This window comes from Neopelma chrysocephalum, unplaced genomic scaffold (genome assembly GCF_003984885.1).
Source record: "Neopelma chrysocephalum unplaced genomic scaffold, ASM398488v2 Primary Assembly neopelma1_22b, whole genome shotgun sequence".
Classification (NCBI taxonomy): Eukaryota; Metazoa; Chordata; class Aves; order Passeriformes; family Pipridae; genus Neopelma; species Neopelma chrysocephalum.
In genome coordinates this window covers 3,339,465-3,361,290 of record NW_020897690.1, presented here as the reverse complement: position 1 = coordinate 3,361,290, position 21,826 = coordinate 3,339,465, and the positions used below count along the sequence as shown (strand labels likewise).

The 21,826-nt window shown below is 34.0% G+C and overlaps 1 protein-coding gene across 2 annotated transcripts in view; it reads left to right on the top strand.

Annotated features, from left to right (window-relative positions):
* Positions 1–21,826, top strand: part of NETO1 (neuropilin and tolloid like 1) — a 65,120-nt gene that overhangs the window by 4,898 nt on the left and 38,396 nt on the right. For both annotated transcript variants that reach the window (XM_027678170.1, XM_027678178.1), the window contains exons 3-4: positions 1,333–1,470; positions 10,159–10,407. In XM_027678170.1, the coding sequence (XP_027533971.1) occupies positions 1,333–1,470; positions 10,159–10,407 (387 nt within the window). The remainder of the gene's footprint in view (positions 1–1,332; positions 1,471–10,158; positions 10,408–21,826) is intronic.

Genomic DNA, 21,826 nt, shown 5'->3' with positions numbered 1-21,826 from the left:
AAACCGGGAAGTCTAGTTTAGGCACTGAGCTATGTACACTTAAAATATTTTTGCTTGTTTGAAGTATAATTAAAAATCTAAAATTGGGTATTGTGGGTGCTTTTGGGCAGGGTGAGTAGAGAAAGATATTCTTAAAAGCCTTGGATGCTCAGTGTGATGAGACCCAAGCCGGGTAATGCTGCTAAGCCCAATGTATGTCTGAACCTGTGTCTAAATGCACAGTCCCTGCAGGCCTGAATTCGTTTCAGGAAATTAGGCTCCGTGTTGAACTGTGCCCAGATACAGACCAGGCAGAAAAAGAAATGCTTGCAGACTATAAGTCAGAACTCAGGTGGTTAAAATCATCCTTGGAAGGTGTCTGTTTCCCTCCATTGATTGTAAGAGGGAACTTCAAATACCTGAGTCTATACATCAAGGGCTTAAGTCAGATGGGACACCTTTGGCCTTAGATACCTCAGTTGGAGCAAAACCAATCTAGAACCTACTATCTTTCCTTTTAATAGCAACCTAGGTATATTTGTCTCTGAGGAATCTATTTCATTTTAGCCTACTTGTTAAAGCATGGTGCCTAGGAAGGATTCCTTCATCTTCTTCATCTTGAACAGACCCAAACCTTTGTCTCCAATCTCTCTGCCAGTGTGTAGAAAGGAATGCAAGCAATTCAGGGCTAGGAAAAAAACAAACAAGTAGGTCTGACTCTGCTCTCTGATGATTCACCTAGGAGGAGGAAAGTTCTTGGATGTGATTCCTGGCCTCAGAGCTATTTATTAATTTTACAGCAAACAGCAAAAATCTATGGAATCTATGAACCAGATTCCAGGAATTCTCCTGTCTATTTCTGTCCAGTGAATATAGAATAAAGACGCTGCAGATTTTAAAACAACTTGTATACACCATCTTAATTCTCTGTTTTTTTTCTTGCTTTTATGACTCTTATGTATTCCTGTATTACGACATGAAGCTTGCTGATAGAGAACATGCTTGAGCTTTTTGAGATATATGAGTGGAAAACTCACGTCTTCCATTTCTCAAGCATGTGCTTTCCCTACAGGTTATTATTTTAAAAACAATACATATATGTCTCCCCAAGATATCCAAGCCTCTTCTCTGCTTTAAAAAAAAATGTTTTGAGTAAGAATTATATATTTGTACCCCTAAAGAACGGTATTGTTTTCCCCCAGGTCCATGATCATACCCACTCTCAACACAAAAAAGCTCGAGGCCACTGACAGAAGGGACTGTTTTATTTATCCTGTAAGAGACTTCTAAATGTCACATAGACATAGTAATTTGTGAGCTAATTGTATAATGCTTAATGTCATCATTTCACAGAAAAGCAAACTGCTTCCGAAGGACAGAAACCAGTGCAGTGTGGAACTTGGACCAAATATGCAGAAGGAGGCATCTTCACTTCTCCAAATTACCCCAACAAGTATCCTCCGGACAGAGAGTGTGTCTACATTATAGAAGGTGACCAAACGAGGAATCTTTATATTTTATTACCAACTGCATTAAAAAAAAGTTTTATTTTATTATATGTGAAGAATAGATAAAGTCGTGGTAGATAAAGCTCATGATAAATCTTTTCAAGACACAAGATTTAGAGAAGCTCTTGATTTATATCTTGACATCACTCATAAATGAGTTCAGGTGGTAAGTATGCATGACTCGGTAATAAATACAGTACAATTTATTTCAGGATATTCAGAGAATGAGTAGAACCTAAAATGCAGTAACATGATGGAAGAATATTTTATAATGAGTAGTAAAAATGAGCATAGGAAAAAAAATGCTTTAGACTTTCATTCAGATATTTTAAACTTATCATAGTGGAATCAGGGGTGACAAACACAGCTAGGCAAAGTACAGTAAAAGAAGTCATACAGAAAATATCCATAAAGTGAGTATAAAAATTATTTTCCATCTAATGGTTGATAAGAAATGAAAATAAATGAAAAAACTAAAAACACCTCACAAAATAAAACCAGAAGAGAATAAACATTTACACCAAACAGCTCTAAGACACAGTTTTTAAAGAGTAATTTTTAATTGCAGGCATGGAGGTGATGTAAGAAATGCTAAAAGTGTATTACAAAAAAATTACATAATTTCATCAGTCTTAACACAATGGATGTTGAAAGGATTGTTGTAAAAATGAATCTGTGGAAAGTAATAACAATTAGATTCTGTCAGAGAGCTTAATAGCAGAAAAGCTGAATCAAGTACAGTATAGCAAGTAGCTGGAACCAAGAAGATTCTTTCATGAGTTTTGAGTACATGTAGAATATAACACTGATGTTGCTCTATCCCTGCTTGGTTCACAGAATTATTAATTAATTAATGATGGAACTAGGAATTACTGAAGTAGTTATTTTTACTAAAGATTCAGGTAGTATCAAGACAGATTTCCAAAGGTTAGAGCTGATTTAAATTGAATTAACTGTATTAGACCCACCTCCGCTAAGCTCTTTCAGAAAGGCAAAAAATCACAACAAAATGACTGAATTACACTTAATTGCTAGGCAACTTGACTTGAGTCAGAAGTAAAGAGGTGATTATAAATAACAGAGCCAAACAAGGTCTTTAAAGAAAATTTATGTTTGTCAGTCTTCCCATAAAAGGATGAAACTTAAGCAGATGTAAACATTTAAATTCTTTCATAGTTTAGTAATTGTTTTAAAATACAAATAAATTTTATAAAAAAAAGTAAATGTATAGATCAAATATGTACAACTTGACTTTGTTTGTTTGTTTGTTTTGTTACACTTATGTTGCTAGATCCAGGATCTTTTGCATCTATTGATCAAATTATCTAACCTTCCTGTGGACTGGGAAGAACTAAGCTTGCTTTATCTTCAAAGATCTGAAACACAGGGTGTTTTATCATTAAAGAGAAAGGGTGTAGAACAAAAAAATAACATTTTTTAAACTTTAGTTCCATATCTCTCAGTCGTAAGATGTTCCTCCTCATACGAAGAAGGTGCCTGAATCCCTGTTGCTGTAAAGACTTTTGTCTTTATCATACAAATTGAATACTTACAAAAATAGAGTTAATAAGCTGAAAGGTGGCAAAATACAGTGTTAAAATAACCTGATTTTAAATAGCTAAAAATAGAAATGTCTAAGAACACTTTATGAAGGCAAGATTTAGTCAGCCAAATTCTATAATGAAGACGAAATTCCACGTTGACAGGTTTGGAGCAATGTATAGGAAAAAGAGTAGTTCAAACAACAGACGTCTTGTTATATTTCCTGGGAAAACTCAATCTGGTAAAAAACAGTTGCATGCAATTTTTTATGGCTCTGATATTTTCATCTTCCCATCCAGCCTAATGAACGATTTGGATTGTAACTGGACATTTTAAAACCCAAAATGAAAGCAGCTCTATCAGTACATAATTTGATGAGAACCATGAATTGCACAACATTTTCAGCTCAGATCTCTCCGTGTCTATTTCTGTCCTCTAAAAAAAATCTTGAATAGTCATGTCTGGAAAATGTCACAAAAATAAACAGGGATATAGTAAGATGTCTGAGCAATAACATTTTAAAATATGGCAGATTTCAAAAAAAGGCAAAAGAAGCACTTAAAATCAACAAATACTATTTTGTAATTACAATTAAATTACAAAAAATCATTATTTGTCCATACGTATTCTTTTTACAAAATAGCAGAAAATGATAAGAAGACTAGCAAGTATAAACTTTTCCCAATATCTTTTATATTCTGTGGAAGTCATTGGCATAATATATTGAAATTAAAGGATTGCAAAAAAAGAAAGATTAATTATTTTACTGATAGCAATATCTTTGAGAACAGATAACAATTTTTGGAAATTGTAGGATGATCCTGGCTCATAAAGGACATAAGTATTTTAGACTAAAACAGAAACATCTCCATATGCATTTTATTTCTATATTTATTATTGAAATTCCAATATGCTTCAAATAGCTTCTGGGTGCTCTTGAATACCAAGTACCAAACTTGAGGGATTGTCGATGTGATCTGCAATAGCATCACCACGTTGCCATCTCCCCTTCGTATGTCTTAGAAAGTTCAGCATACCAGGACTGTATATATATCATGCTGAAAACTATGTGATGTGGTTATAAATACATACATGAATCACTAGGTTCCTTCCTGACTCCTTCATTTTTTGCTATCAAACACATTGTAGGGCAAATTCTGATGACTTCCTTCAAATGCAATTCCTGTTGACTTTTGTGGTCTTAAGCAAAGATTCCAGCATGTAGTGTGTTGTAGAAAAATTGAATTTCATCTCATGTTACAACTTTTTTCCTTCACATTGTAGCTCATCTTAAACGTATGCAAGCCTTTTATCATGTCAGAATTACTTAGATGAAGTAAAGGAGCTGGCAAAAGTAGCCATGATCATAGACTGAATTTCTGAAAAAGAAGAGGATTTCTAACTGCAGGAACTTCTATCCTAGCAGTCAAAGATTAAGCAAATCAAACAGCTAGAAGTTTCTTAGATACGTTTTCTTTTTCTCTCCTTTTTTTTTTTTTTAACTTCTGTTTCAGTAGTAATGATAATTAACTATTGGAACACGTAGGAATTTTAAAGCCCAGGTTGAATGCCTTTCTAAGAGAAATTCTTTAGGTCATCTAGAAATCATGGACTCTGTACAAAAATTGTTATGCTGTAGAAGAATGTCATGAATGAGTGCAGGATATCTGTGAACAGTGCAGCTTGTTGGGGAAGGATGCATTACCACAAGGCACTTCTGATGAGTCCCATCTGCCTTTCAAAACACAATGAAAATTTGGTTTTTTTGTCTTCTTCTTTCAGTCTTATTTGGCATATAGAAAACATAGGAAATAGCTGAGCGTACGCATTAAATTCCCTCTTCAGCCAAATTGCACCCTTATTTTGCATATTCATGACTCTAACCTGGCAAAATTCACAGCTGCCCAGAGCAATTGCAGCAGTGACAGCATTAGCCTTTACCAGACTGCAGAACATTTGGCATGTGTGCTACAAATGGAAATTTGCACAGGAGATTTTGTAGGAGCAAAGGCTTTTGCTTCTATTAAAAATATTTGGGGAGTGGTATACTCATACTTTATACACTATAACTTGAGAATTGTTTTGGAAATTCTATAAGTGAAATACTTGTAAGATTTTATCAGTTCATTAGTTTTAAATAATTAAGCATTTATTTATAAATATAGTTATGGGCCTGAATTGATTTACATATAGATATGAAATGAGTCTTCCATTTTACATGTTTGTGGACGTTTAGAGCTAGCACTTTTGAAGGTCTTCCGTGTTCTCACAAAAGACCATTAAACTCTTTAATCCTAGATATTTCACAGGTGTTAGAAAACAGTCACGTTATCACTGTATGAAAAACATCTGCTCAAAGTCCTTTTGTATTTCACAGTGATTTTTGTGTTCAAAAAGTTTTCATCAAAACAAGAAAAGAATCCTCTTTTAAAAGGAGGATGTATGTGGCTTTCGTATCTATAATAGCAGGACAACCAGAAAGACTGAGGATTATTGAAAACTATTAGTAGGGTAGCAGCTCAGAGAGATGGGGGTAGGTGTTAAATTCAGTTTCTCATTTCCATGCAGTGCGGCAAATTGAAACAGATTTTTCACTTAACTTCAGCTGTCAGTTACACAGACTTAGAGGCTGATCAGAATTAAAACCTTAATTGTGTGGTTTTGCTGCAACTGTTCTACTGCAAGCTGGAATCCAATGCCTTTTTTTTTTATTGGATGTAAAATCTCAAGACAGCACTTGTGTAAGATAATTAGATGAAAAATATGACAAGACATGAAAGCATTAAGTAGTCTTTCCTTGGTATTAAATATTTTTGAAGACATATAATTGGAAGCTAAGTATGGAAGATTTTTGAGATTCGAAATAAAATCATTTTATGAGACAGCTTCAATATGTTTCATTTGGAGTTGACAACAACTTTTCCTGATATCATAGCCACAGAAAAAGTTCTGAAAATGTGAGTGGGCTTTGCCTGTGAGTAAGGATACCAGAAATGGCCACTCCATCCTGCCTTTTCTGGAAGATTTGCATATTCCAGATTTTTTGTTTGTTTGTTGTGTTTTTCTATAGGTACACACACAATATTATTAATCATTATTCTGAACTTGTTCTCACTTTATTTCTCTAAGTTTTGCTGTGACCACATATGCCCAACTTTGTTGCAAAAGCTGTGGCACAAGATGTGTATTGATACAATAGCTACTTGTTTTAGCTTGTGTTTGACAAAGAAATCCTTAGTTAAATCCAGAGTATAAATCTGAAAATATACCTTTTTTTGCTAAAAGGAAGTTAAAGTTGAGAGTTGGAATTATGTGATTTCATCCTTTATTTCTAGAAAGATACGATTCATTTTATATCTTCTGTAGGTTATTGCAAACAAATCATTTAACCGTTAACTAAATGTTAAGATGAAGCACAGAGGTGCATTCGAAAGCACGTAATGAAAAGTTGCATGGATGTGTGTATTGCACCCCACAGTTACATACAATTAGAGAAACATGAAGTGTTACACTCCTCAGGAGAGTCAGGAGAAAGGAGTTTTGAATTAGTCCTGTTTGGATTAGCTTGCAGAGCAGGCTCTGCCATGGGCAGTTACCTATTCTAGTGCTTGAAACAGGTCTGGATATGCTTACTGGCCTTAAGGCCCATAGGCACCATTGCACATGTACATTTCAACTCCTTTTACCTTCCAAGTGAAGAGTACAGATACAAACTACTTGGAGTGAGTGATCCTTGACTGATGCGAGCCACCACATCATGCCTAACAGGGTTTGGCAGCTCCTACTGGCACAGCCAAAGTGATGCTAGAATGTGACTTTAACATTTAAGGAGTATGAACAGCCAGTGGTCCAGCCCCTAGATTCAATTCTTATCCTTGTTTTATTTAGGAATGGAGAAGTGGTGTTAATGAATATTCAGTGCTCCTTTCTTATAGTGAAGTAGCCTCTACTGATGGGAGCTTTGGGGAAAATCGAAAACTCTTGAGTCCTCCTTGAGCTGATGTGATTATCTTTGATCTGTAGCAAGATCTGAGCTTCACTAGGAAAATCCTCATCTTGACTTTGTTGAAAAATAAATAAAAACAGAGAAGTGTAAACTATAGCAATATTCTGATGGTAAAACTAGTCTGCAGTGTGAGATTCAGAGCACTACACAGAGGTTGTGAAAATTATGCTTTTTCTCAGATTGTGCATTCACCTCGTCAATAGAACTCGTGTGTAACTGTCTCATTTACCCCCAATGACTCCTTTTATATTATACTGAGGGTGTAATTGGCTCCTTTTCAACAGCAAAAATCACATCAAATGACTAAGCTACAACTCAGAAGGGGCCTCAAGCCCATTTTTAATGTATGTTACATGAGTCTTAGATTCAGAGAAGACCTGCTATGGGTTTAACTATGGGCCAGCACTTGTAACCCACCTCTAGGTACAAAATAAGGCAGTGAAAAAGAGAAAGTTTATAAAGGACAAGTATGTTATAATAATGTCATAAGCCATTTTTGAAGCAGGTGTCTCTTTGTGGCTGTGGAAAGCAGAGCAGCCATTCACTGGCTATGATGCTGTATGACACTCACAGTTGTAGCAGAGTTAATCTTCATATCTAGTTTGTGATGTTAAAACATTACAATAAAGCTTTAGGTAGGTTAATAGCATAACATTAGAATAGTGTGTATATAAGATTTTCAAGCCATAATGAGCATTCTTAAGATTACCTAAAACATTGTAAGTATGGAGTTTCTGATGCCCAACTCTGCTGTCCTTATGTGAATGATGAACACTTCTCAACAAATCTGCTTAAATGAAAGAAGAGCATGAAAAATATGATACCGGATTGAAAGGTGCTGATTACTCCCTTCTGCCCTAGTATTACTTTGTTAAGTTTAAATCAATATTTGTTATAAAAGTGTGAAGTCAAGGATAGAAACATCTGAATAACATTAATCGATGATATCTTCCAGGTATTCAATCTTTTACTATAATCGAAAAAGATATACTTTGGTCTTCAAACCTCACCAAGGATAAAATTAATATGATCTTCTTTACAAGCTTTAATATCTGATTTTATTTTTATAAATTTTTTTCATACTTTCAAAGTGGTTTCTTTTACATGGACTGTGAATTTGGTGCAATTATATGAAAAGCTTCATAGATTGCTTTGGTTTTGAATTTGTATGGGCACAAAGATCACAAATTTCCTGTAAATTGGTATAAATGACAAGTCAGTATTAAGTACTTCTCTAAATGTGAATTTCTTCAAATTGAGAACAGTAAAGAAGGTTTATTTCTTATGTTAAATTATATGTTTCAGTAAATATCAATCACCCAATTATATTAACATTGTCAGCAAAGCTGTTAAAATCTTTTTTTTCCAATAATGTGTTTTATTGACTTACTACTTAAATGCTTCTTGTCAAAAGACACTGTATTTATTTACATGAAATAGTTGTAAAAGGGTTCTGACCCTGCGCTTTTATGTAAAGATTTCAAGATTTACCTGATGTCGTCTTCTTATTCCATTAATTTTAAATAGTCTCTTTTCTTATGTCACTAATGAGTTTATAACAAAAACTTCATTTTCAAACATTTCAAAATCCAAACAAGATCTAAGTTCTGGTCATGTTAACAGTTTTGTATTAATCTTGAGGAAAGAAATGGAGAGATACTGACTTGCTGGAGTGGCAGCAGTGTCCATATGAAGCTTATGCGCCTGGCTTGGACTTTGATATTGCATGTTTTTGTGTGAAAAGAATGGTAACTCAGGCAAAGCTCATAGCAATTCCAACCTCTTCCAATATGTGTAAAGTGTAGGACATGATCCCACGAGAGGCATAGCAGGCAATGACACAACAAATCTTTGCTTTAGCAGAAGGCTTTGTCAGCAAAAAGCTCTAACGCATCATGGCCTAGACACTGAAGGCATACAGTTTTTGCTATGGAAGGATTAAGCATAGGAAATAGTGCACCTAGGGGGGCTGCATCTGTTAAAATTTGTGGACCAAACCATGATATTTTTTTCTCCTTTTAAGAAAATACTATAATTCTACCAGGAACTTTTTTGCCTTATGCAGGAGATGCCAGGGAATATTTGTTTTATAGATCATTCTGACTGTCACTAGACTTAGTACCTAACATAAAGGATGGAACTTCTTCATGTCTAATTAAGTGACCACTATATAGTTCCTTCAGGGACCCCTGATGGCCTAGTGGTTAGCATGCGGGACTCTCACTGCTGCGACCCAGGTTCGATTCCCAGTCCCCCGGGCAGATGGAGCCCGTTAGCCCTGTGAGGCCATCCATCTATGAGAAGGTCACTCTAAACAAACCTATGTCCTGAGGACCTCACTGCCATTGTCCAAGCTTGCTTGGCCCAGGCAGATGAACCTTAGGATTAAAGGGTGGGCTCAGTTCAGCGCATGCTGTGTCTCACCTAAAAAATCCATTGCGCAGGCTTGAAAGGTAAAAGACCTTTCCCAAAATCTTCGTTCGCGAAGACTGGCCATTAATTAAATATAGTTCCTTCAAGGTTTTCAGTATATCATTTGCTCTTTAGCTATCATCCTTATCTGGTTCTTTCTTAAGTGAGAATTCACTCCATTTGTCCTTATGTTTCAAATGAGATGATAAGTAATTCTCAGTATAAGCAATTACACTCCAGTTTGTCATTGACTGCAATACATATAGGAATATAATCTGCCCTTACTGTAGCACAATTATGATCAGCTTCTTCTTCATTGTCTTTGTGAGCTATAAAGTATAAAAAGGCATTCTGACGAACACCCCTCCCCCAAATATAAGAAAAAAGTATTTTACCAAATCTACAAGTTTTTTAAAAAGATTTTGTGTTTGAACCAATTATTCCTAACTATATTTTGCTTTGTATCATAGATATCTCTCTTATCTTTGCTAAGCACCGCTGTCAAGAGCACTTTTTTAAAGGAAAACAATAGATAAGTAATTTGACAGTGTGAAATCTATAAAAAATATAGATGTACTAATTTTGAAACAAGTTTTTAAGCAAAATGTTAAGAAGCATACAAAATTGATAGATTTGATTTTCTTTAGTTTGCTTTAGTTTTGAAGGGTCTTGGGTTAGAAAATAATATGATAATTTTCTTTTCATCTCTAGCTGCTCCTAGACAATGCATTGAACTACACTTTGATGAAAAATATTCCATAGAGCCTTCTTGGGAGTGTAAATTTGACCATATTGAGGTACGAGATGGACCTTTTGGTTTTTCCCCAATCATTGGACGTTTCTGTGGACAGCAAAATCCACCTATGATAAAATCCAGCGGCAGATTCCTGTGGATTAAATTTTTTGCTGATGGTGAACTAGAATCTATTGGGTTTTCTGCTCGGTATAACTTTACACCTGGTGAGTACACATCATGACACTTTTTAATAGAAAAAGCTTAACATAGTAACTTTTCCGTTGGTGTATAATCATGCTGTTGAACAATGTCTTCAACTGAGACTCTTTTTATTATCAAGGAAAGTATTAATAGATAGAACACTGATAGAAGGCATATGTATCTTTAACATAAAAGTAAGGCTTTTTCAAGGAACTAATTTTCAGACTGCAGTTTTTAAAAGTATTGTTTTCAATTGAATTCTATTACAGAAAAACATTCAAAATGTTACGTGGGAAGTTCTGTTTTATACTTGATTGTTACACTGTACAACTTTTCTTTCAAAAAGATCATTGATAAAGTATTCTAATAAAAAAATGTAATTATGTCAGAAAATTCCATCATTGCTTTTCCACTTCACCAATCATTTCCGCAGATGAGGAGTGGAATAGTTCTCCCTTCTCAATAAAGCAAACTATTACAAGTATTGCCAGAGGAAGTGTGAGATTCATATAGTAATATGTATTAAATATTTTTCTAAAAAGACTGTAAATATTAATTGTAATTACACACTTATTCCTTGTCACTTTTAAAATTTAATTCATTAAAGTAAAACAAAATTCATAGTCATACTTTTTATTAATCCCCTTCCTCTCCCAATTACCAGCAAAAGATTGCTGATTTTAAATTTCTTTTTTGGCTGCAGCTACACTATACTGCACTGCACTGCACTGCACTGCTGGATTTGACGTAGTTCTCTACCTTCTTGTGTATTGAGTGATGAGTCATACTTTAATATAGCGTGGTCTAAAGCACTATAATCATTATGTCATTTTGTCAATTATGTCACTATTGTTTCAGCTAAATTGTTGTATTAGGTCAAACAATATTCTTTAGAATATCTCCTAAAATTAGCAGACCTGAAATTCTTCTTCCTTAATTATTCCAGGGGCATCATAGAAGGTGGCAGGACTTCTTGTTCTATGTGACTCCTTTATGTGGTCTTCTTTCACTAATGCAAGTAAAATAGTTATAGAATTCACCAGCATAGTTCAGTTTTCTTTCAAGTCAAGGATACTGTTTTGCAGAGGGTAAACCTATTCAGAAGGTTCAAACAGCAATAGAACACAGAATTTCTTCAGCAAATAACCTGAGAGCTGTATCCATGTATCTATTACTGTAAATTCAAAGACAATGGACAAAATTTTGCATATTCACTCTGAAAAGTGCGTTAAATTTTTATCTCTCATTTTCCATGGATCTGTGGACTTTTGCCATTTCCCCACCCTGTGCCAAAAGTTCTTTGCTTTACGTTTCTTGTCCTTAATTGTTTCAAAGGGTTATGCATTATGGTTGAAAATATGTTCATAGCACTACCTGCAGCTTGTTCTGTCTAAAAAACTCTCAGGTAAAAGACAATTTCAGGGATCATGTTTTATCCTCATTCTTTTTCTATTGATGTAAGGAGAATTTCTACACAGAGATCAATGCTGGTAAATTGTTACAGCAGCATAAATTATTCTAGACTTCAAATGGAATACTGTCTTTTTTTCTTTCTTCTTTCTTTTTTTCCCCCCTCCATATATTTCAATAGAAAGCTCTGCAAATAATGGAGGATTTCTAGGAATACTGGGCAAAATGAGAATATGATTAATCTGACAAATGCAAAACAGCACTGCTGCCTTCTTGATCACTGGTAACAATAAGCAGTTCACATTGAACATGATTACTTGAACACTCTTTTATTATGTAGGCATGGATAAGGCATGACCTTTTGAGATCTGTTGTCCAAATGTGTGCAGTGGGAGGGGTCACTCTCAATTCATAAAAATGAATTATGGTTTTCAAGAGTGTATAAGAGTACCATAGGGAGGACTCCACTACAGAATTATCACTTAAACCACCTAGATCCATCTTAGGTAGTGAAAACTTATGAAATTAAATTATGAATACAGAAGAAAATTTTTGGCTAACCTCTCTTTAAAGAACATGAAAATGATCCAAAGCAAAAACTCATTTAGAAACTTTTGCTGTCTAGAATAGCTGAACACTCAGGGGAGATAGGTTGCCACCCATCTCACTTGTCGAAAGCAGGACATTGTGCCTATCTGCAGTCTGCATAGGAGGCTTTCTTTATCCCAGTGACAAGTGCAACAGAGCTATTTCTCCAGTACCAACAAACTTTGAGGGTCCCCACCCACTCATGAAGTGTTTCTCATCTGCCACTTTTGCATTTGATGTCTTGATGGAGGCTCTGGTTTGATGATAAAGACATGTGATGTTAAATGTGTGGGTGTGTGGCAAGATTTAAAAAAAAAACAACCCACTAAGTAAATTTGACTAAATTGAAGCTGCAACCATTTGTTGTTATTTGAATGGTACCTGGAGAAAAAGGGAAAGAAATTATTTACTATGTCTCCAGGGTGTATAAAAACAGCTAACTGGATGAAGTTGAAAATAAGATCAATTAAGGTATCATGAAAAATCTTGCACTGAAGATCTGTTAGTCCGTGCAAATGGAAACAGCCCTGCACCCAAGGCATTTAAAAAGTAGTTTGGATTAAGTCTTACAAAAAGAAATTATATAGAAAAATCCTAAGGAATAGACTAATATTTTGCAATTACTAGAACTTTTCAATAATTTCTTTGACTCCTTGGTATTGAAATGGTCAGAAATCCATCCACTGATGGAAAAGTCTAATAGGGACTGGAGTTTTAGGCATTTTGAAACTAATGCAACCCTTTTGTCATAAATTCTGTTCCATTTAAATAGACTTTTTTTTATAGCTCTTTTCAGCAGTCTAAAAGGTGAGATCTAGCAGAAGAAAACACTTTAATGACAAAATCAGAGCTACAGACAAAGCCAATACAAACACACCCAGTAAGTGGTGAAACTATTGACAATTTGTCAAAAACAAGGTTCATATTAAGAGAATAATTTAGGCTTTAATTTTTGTGATTTTATAAAGTATAGGGTTAAGCAAGGTGTGGATGAATGAAGCTGTATGTATGGATAAGGATAGACTATTTTCAATGTCACATTCTGAGTTAATGGAAAAAGCAGTCATCTTCTTTTACATTATTACAGCTGAATACCAGTAATAACGAGATGAAATATGGATGTAAAGTGCATTTTCGACCATTTTGTACGCATTAGAGTTTATAAGCAAAACAAAACTTATTTACTGTTTATATACTATTTCAATTTTAGTTTTTATTTTTAAATTCTGATTAACTGTGACCATTTCAAAATAGAAATATCTGAACCTATGAAACCTTCATAAATGTGTACAAACATTTTCGTTGGCTTTTTTTCTCAAATCTGATGTATTAAAAAAGTATGTATCTGACTACAGTATGTTTTATTTACTCTGTTTAATTTTGAATACAAATGTGAAAGACCCATGAGACAAGTCAAATGATAACTCATTCTTACTCTTGCTTTGCCGTTCTTCGGGCCAGGGAAAGGCCTACACCTGAAATTTCATTTCACAGCTCTGGGTCCTTTGACTCAATCTGTTACACTCTTTTTTCCTAAAAAAGTTGTCTCATGGGTCTTTTCCAAAATGATGTTGAATCACTGTTTTGTGTAGAAAAATTCAAGTACGACTTCAAAGGGACTTATTATGACAACTATTCTTTAAAATGAGTCAATTTTTTAGTGTAGACAAGGATTCAGACAGAGAGAGGCTATGTTTATTTGAGCTTTCTTACTCAGCTAGAATAATCAGATTTCTGTTTATCCTGGTCCCTGATTTTGCAGGACAGTGGCTTAAGATAGCACATCATTACTTTCAGTTCCTTCACTTAGTAGAAGCCATCTGTGTTTTTATTTAGCCTCATTGATATAAACGTCAGTCAGTAATGTTTTCTGTTCAACTGCCTGATAATGGAAAAAGAAAAAAAAATTTATGCTCATATGTCCCAAAAAGTGGAGTATAAAACACTGTCTAATCAGAATAACAGTATTTTACATTCCCATTGCAGTGAATGTCAGAGTAATAGAATAATTGCATCATCTATCTTGAGGGAAAAAAAATAAAAAACAGCTCAAATTCTTCCTTGTTGGGGAATTTGCATAGTTTAGAACTCATGAAAAATTTATTGTGAATTTCTTAAATTGCATCACAGGTCTAAAGAGCTTAGATAAGAGATTGTCAAATCATTTTGCCATCTAATGCCTATGCCCTTCCTTGAGTATATTTAAGGAAGGGACATTTCCCAGGTGTCTGTGACAGCTGAACACTTGTGTGAGCTTGCTCAGCTGTTTGTATTTATTTGTTTATGTTCCTGTTCTCTTCTGAACTTGGTCTGATTGCTTCTAAGTTAGTATCAGCAATGACAATCACTTTTAACCAACTTGCAATCCAGTTAAGCTTTTGAGAACCAGCAAACAGTCTCAGAGCCATGTGGCTTTGAATGTGGCAATCTTTTTCCTTTGGGATCAGAGTTGGTTTTAAAAATTAGGAGAAATTATTCATTATAACTCTTTATTTAAACTTTTGAGCCAGAACCTCCCGATGTTACAAAAAAACTAAAAAGTGTGAACCTCTTTTATTTATTGAGATAACTAGCCCTCAGCACTTCAAATTTTTATAAGCAGCTTGCTTGACTTATGAACTTTTTGTGTGTTCATAAAAGTGCACTTCATAAAAGTCAGACCCTTCATTGCTGTTCACAAGGCGTAGGGGCATCTGGTCTTGTGAGTGAGAAGGAATTTCTCACATATAGGATCATTCATTACATTGACAATCATGATTAGTTAAATAAATATTGTCTTTTCAAGGGAATTTCTTTTGTGTTGTGATGTCCTATAGATTTCATTATCTTACAAGAACTGTAGGTCTAGGCCTAGAGTACTTCAGTATCATAAATATGAGAATGTAATGTGATAATATGTTTATTTTAAATTTCAAGTGAAAAATAATTCCTTATGTGGAGGAAATGATTATCTAAAAGGTCTCATGGGATTCTCAGGTCCCATATTACCTCTTGTTATCACATACTTATATTTTTCTTTTGACAATACCCAAAAGGTAACTACAGAACTTCCTGGTTTAGAAATCCCTGCATGCAGGGATACCAGATTACCAACAGAAAGAAACTGAACACTTAAGTCCCTATTTTGTTAAACTTTGTTGTAAAAATAAGAGCAATAGCAATATAATGCATAGTTTTAAGTATTTTAGAATTGGAGTAAGATTTTTAATTGACTGGGGACATTAGAGTTTCATTTGTATTGACTGAATATTGGATCGAAGGGGCTTTCAAAGTCTAGTGTTGTCTCTCACACTGTGACTGCAAGCAGTCAGTTTCCAGCTCGTGTCATAACTGTTGAAATTCATACGTCTCTATAAATAGATCTTAAAACACTTTCCAAGTTAATTTTATTTGGGTATTTTCTGCTTCTGCGATTTTTATGGAAGACCTGTTCCAGGATCCAAATTATTAGGAACGTTCTTCTGATTTCTTACCTAAAATATAGACGGCTTATGTCTTTACCTTCTTACACCAAAGTTACTTGTTAACTATGAGACCTCTTTCCTCACCAGGACTGCGTGCCACTGCATCATGAGCTTAGAGATGGCAGTCATCTCTATTCGAAGTTGTCCGTTTCCTTGTCTACACAAGTCAAATCCTTGTGCTTTTTATGCCATAGGCTCCTTGCTCTCCCTGCCATCAGTACTACCCCTCTTCTGTACAAAAATTTCTTCTCTGTATTTGTTCCATAACAAGTGGAACTCGTACTTCTAGAGAAGGTTTACCAGGATATTATACATCTCTAGAGGTACAGATAATTCTATTCTACCTCCACAGGAAATACCTTTCTTGATATGTAGGTGATCTCACTAATAACGGTGATTATGGTGTTTCAACGTTAAAGATTATTTACATAGCAATCACATTTCTCTGACAAAAAGTCTGTGTTTTTGGAAGCACCTGGGAGGAATCTTTAGCAAACTTAGATGTGCATTCAAAATTAATACTAGAAAACCAACATATTTAGATTAAGCTGCATTTTTACACCACCATTGTCATTCTATAAATTGTTTATATTATTACTTGTTATAGAACAATTAAAACTAACTCTTAGAAATAGGACAAGATTTTTTCCTTAAAGATGGTCCTTTTCTTATGTTCTTTTCCCTAAGGATAAAATTTTGACTTTATGCAAATACTATGCTGAGTTAGCATAACATTAGGTCTGATATAAAGTGATTATCCTTTGGTTTAAACCCTTGTAAAATGTGGAAATAACCAGTGGGCCATGGACACTTGTTTCCCCTATTAATTCTTGATTTCTCTGTAATGTTCGTGAAGCACTTGAAAATGGCAGAGCAGGGGGGATAAAATGGAATTTGTAGCAAACAGAAAGTCTTCCCCTAATGTTTGTAAACAACATTTTTTACAGTGAGAATTTTCACTACTAATATCCACATTCATAAAAACACCTACAAAATCTGTTTTTTAGTGTCTTGCTTGTTCTTATTCAAACATTCTAACACATATTTCTTCAGGGAAAAAATTAGAAACTTCTTGCCTCATATATAATGAATAAAGAGTTTTTAAATACTCTACAAAGGTTTTCCAGTTAATCTGACTTTCTCATCTGGCAGATTTTCTAATAGATTGTACTGGGATGCACTCCGGCTGGTTGTGTTGTGGCCTCGTCCTGGTCTGTAATAGTTTCTCTTAGTGACCCTAGAAATGTGGATGTATGCAGAGATTCTGCTGACATTAAAGCAATTCTTTTTCTTTATTTATCCATACCTTAAGCCATTAAATTTTCATCTTTATGCATTGTATCTACAGGTTTCTGAGGTGTTACTGGTATAGCAAATAAATCTTAACACTCATCTCAGTGTTTTTGTCTAATCAGCCTGACTGTGACCTATCTGTTAGACGGGAAAGCTATTTTTTAGTCTAGCACACAGTTGCAACTGGTCTGATTCTTTAGCTGTCCTCATATGTTAGGTGCAAAACCATGTTTATGTCATTTGTTTTCAGTCACATATTTGTGTAGGTTCAAGTAACTGTGATTGTTGATTTTTTTTTGTTATCTTCTACTTCTTTTAAGGAGTAGAAGATTTTATCAGCAATAAATGAAGATCTTTTTGAGATACTTAGCTTTCTTTAATAGATTCTTAACTCTCTGAATAGTGCTTTTAGCTAAATCTCCTTAAAGAAATATACACAAGCCCTTGTTAGAAATCTCCAAGTTCCCTGTAACTAGTAAAGAGAGTTCTTGCCCAATAATTAGTAGCTTTCAACATTTGAGTCTTTGGAAAACTAAGTCATGTTTCTGTTTTTAGAACTGAATATTTTTGTAGTATGCAATGGTTATTAAATTATGAAGTGTGTCAGATAAGTATATCCTCTCTCAGCCTTTGTTGTGTATACTCATCAACTGTCTGGCATTGGTTCATATTCTGCGGGTAATATTCATATTTTTTGTAAAGAGGTCAATCCAGAGAGTCTCTTTTGTTTACAAGTACTGAGGTGAATGTTATTGAAAACTACTTGTATATTTGTAGTTCTAGGAGGTGTATGTTGTCATCTTAATATATCTTTTGCAATATTGATGGCTACCACCACTCATTATTTGTTTACTGTCTGTTGAGAAATGCAGACTATGTAATTCTTCCATTTCAGATATCACATTTGAGCTTCTTTGATGCTCAGATCTAAAAATAAGATCATGCTTCATTCAACTTTGACACAAATTTCGTTCTAAATATTTTGTAAATAAACTTAGGTGACCCATTAGGGTATCTATGCCTTTGATCCATCTTCTCTTTTTCTCCTATTATGTGCTAAGATATCAAAGAGATTGTAATCTTCAATATCATACTCCTGTCATGGAGTAGAGAAATACTATCATGTGCAGTTCTTTCCATGTAAGGAACAGATTAATTCAATGATTTCTTTGAGTAGGTGTCATCTGTATGGTTAAATCTGGCCAATGTGTGTGTTGCTAGACGCAATCATTGTGGAAAACAAGAACATGAATCAAGTCTCTGAACACCCAGACTTAGTCCTTTCTGTTTTTTTCCCTTTTTTCTTTTTCAGTTTTTCTCTCTCTGTACAATTATAACCTACCTAAAGCTAATGACAGATTCTTTTTATCATATATACTTCTATCTTCTACATACACTGAGGAGTTACGAACAAATTTCCTCTCAGTAACATTGGCCTGATGTCATGTATACAATAGATGCAGATGTGTTATCCTAAAAATAACCATTAACATTGAGGAAGTAAAAAGTTGAAATTGTTAAGTCCAATTTCAAAATAATTCACATTTTGAAATATGAAAATCTATAAAAAACTATATAGTGGCAATAATGAGTTCATGTAAGAGTCACATGCTTAATGTGGGTATTGTTTAATGTTCGTGAATGCTGAGTAGATTAAATGTGGGCTTTTTTCCTTGCAACATTAATTCACATTAGGTAGAGATATTCCTAATCTTTTGTTTGGGAAAACCAACAAGTAATTTTTTATTCAATTTATGTTCGATGTGTACATATTTTCAATTTGCATATGTTTTTTTATTATGGCAAATCCAAATGCTAGATGTCCTTCTTTTGTTTCTCTGCAAAAGCTGTTCACTTCATAAAGGCCCTCAGGCCAACTAAGAATAACAGCTACTATAATTTAACACTGTAATCCACCAAAAATCTCTGAAATTACTTTCTGATATGCCCAAGGATAATTCCCAAGAACAGTTGCTTAAGCTTACTGTACTCAAATGCTGCACTGACAAGCCACTAAATCTAGTCCCAATTTAGCAAAGAACTTCAGGAAACCTACATCGAAGCATGTGCCTAAATCTGGACAACCTCCAGATTTGGGTACTTATTTAAAAGTAGGTAGGTTTAAATACTGTCCTCTACCTTTCCATCTATTGTGCTAGGTCAAAATAAAATATTTGTTAATTTTGGAGAATGGAACTAGTGTTTCTTCCACTCTTGTCATGAATTAAAAACTACTTTTCTACCTTCACACCAATGATGTCGTAGAACTGCATCAATTCAGACTTTGTCTGTTTGACAAGTATCACACTAATATAGCCCTAAGTAGGTTTAATTTACTAACCCCCAGTTTTTCCTTTTTTTTTTTTTTTTTAAATAATCTGTTACACTAAGATGAGTTTTTGTTGGATCATGATTTATGATTTGTCTTTCTTCCTTTGCTATTCTTCCTGTAGATATCCTTGCCCCTAAAAAAACCACCTTGGAATTGTCTGAAATGAAATAATTTACTTCAGCCATCTTCTGCTTAGAACATAATTAATTCAGAGAAGCTTTTTTGGTCCAACTCAGTTGGTCAGTCAGATTTATAAGTTGTAAATGAAGTGACGTAAGTTCTGCAACCATTTACAATGAGTACTGGTTCCACTCCATGGTTTTAAAATTTGAAACATAAAAAAAAGTTTCCAGTACATTTTTACTACATTCCGACTATTTGAACTTTTGATAGTGCATCCAGAGGGGCTTTTTAAAATAAAAATAAAGCAGTACATATGGATAATTTTTTGAAAGGAGCAATTTTGTTATTATATAATACTCATATTATTCTTGCTCTGAACACCCTTCTTGATTATGTCGATTACATATTGTTTACATGATCTCAGCATAGTCGCCAATTCACTAGGGAAATTAATGCCTGACATTAGGATTTCCTCAAATAGATTTTAGAGGAGATTTTAACTCCAGTGAGACAAAATGTTTTGGTCTGGAGTGTACAGTATGAAATGAACTTTTGATTAATTTTTTTTTAACGTATAGGATGATGAGATTTTCCAAACAATTGAGAATGCAATTGAACAGAATAAAAATTGTGAAAATAAATAAACAAATGCTTTTGATCAACATCTAAAATATTGTTTTAGAGGTCATTGCACATTAAAGATGCAGAAAGTTTATTTGAATACTTTGATGTCAAAAGACTATCTAATAACCAGCAACTTGAGTCATGAGCAAGATGATAAGAAGAGAGTTGTCAAATTTATTTTGAGAATTCAGATTTAAATAAACTGGTGTCTGTGGAAAATTTGTACTAGCATGACAGAAGCAGGCAGCGTGAAATGTGTTATTCTAGTCACATATCAGTCCCCTAAATGGCACTGAGAAGCCAGAAGATGTTGTGTAACAGGACTTACCCACATCATTTGCCAGATGTTATCTGATAGTTGAAGCTCAAGAGACAATGTTATCAAATCTGCTGGTTGCAGTATGTGGGTTAACAAAAGATTGTATTATACCATCTCTTGTTTTCTCTGGATTCTATTTTTCCCTTTCTTTTATTTCTTGTAGCTCATTTCTCAAGTCTGTCTGAAAATTAATTTAAAAGAGAATGCAGAAAAAACTTACTAAAAATATTTTGTTCCTAAACACTGATTTCACTATGGGAATTAGGCAGTTGGTTATTAACTGCTACCAACTATGAAGTCCATACTGAAATTCTACAAAATAAGTTTATGCTTTTAGTTTACTTGTTTGTTTTTTAATAAAAAATGTATACTGGCTTAGGATTTCAAAAATCAAATTTAATTATATGTTCATCCTCCACTAGAATAATTTGCAGCATTAATATAGTTTTTTATATTCTAGAATATTGCATACCAGTGATATTCCAATATAAATATAGATTAATTAATGGCTTACCAAGTACTTTTAAATTAAAAGTTTAATTTATGTTTAACTTTTTTTCTTTTTATCTCTAGAACTTTAAATGACTCTTAAATAAACCTAGGAAAAATCCTACTGTTTACCAGCTCAGGTTGTGGACCTAAGCCTCATTCTTTTAAAATAAGTATTAAAATTGCGAATAAATCCAGTGGAAATTAAATTGCTGCTTCAGACAGGTAGATTTTGAATACAGGATAAAAAAAACGCAAATCTGTTAAATTCCATGAAAACTATATTTTTTAAACCTAAATTCTCAAGTTATGATAATAAAATTAAAAATTTACTGATATGTACTAAATATAATCACTGTTTAGGGATTGCTGAATCTGGAGTTTCTGGGGTGAGGAAAAGTCAGCAGTAACAGAGTTATTATAGACTTGAATCTTACTCAATTCGTATTCTAGGTTCCAGATCTCCACTTACCCACAGACTCATTGTTTGCTGATGTTCATGACAAACCACATGTGAACACAGAGCATGTGGCACAAATGATACTCAGAGAGGACGGAGGATCCGCAATGAGAATCTTATTAAAAAAAAAAAATTAAAAAGATTGAAGACAATACCCTCTGGTTTAGAATTTATTATCATGTTGATTTTTGCATGCGGGCATGTGGCAAAACATATCTTACTATTACTCATGAGCAACAATCTTTATTCGTTAATTTAAGTGGAAATATTTGGGGCTAGAGTTGGTATGAATTATGAATATTGGTTTAGTTCAATACATAATAAGGCGTACAGTAGGGCT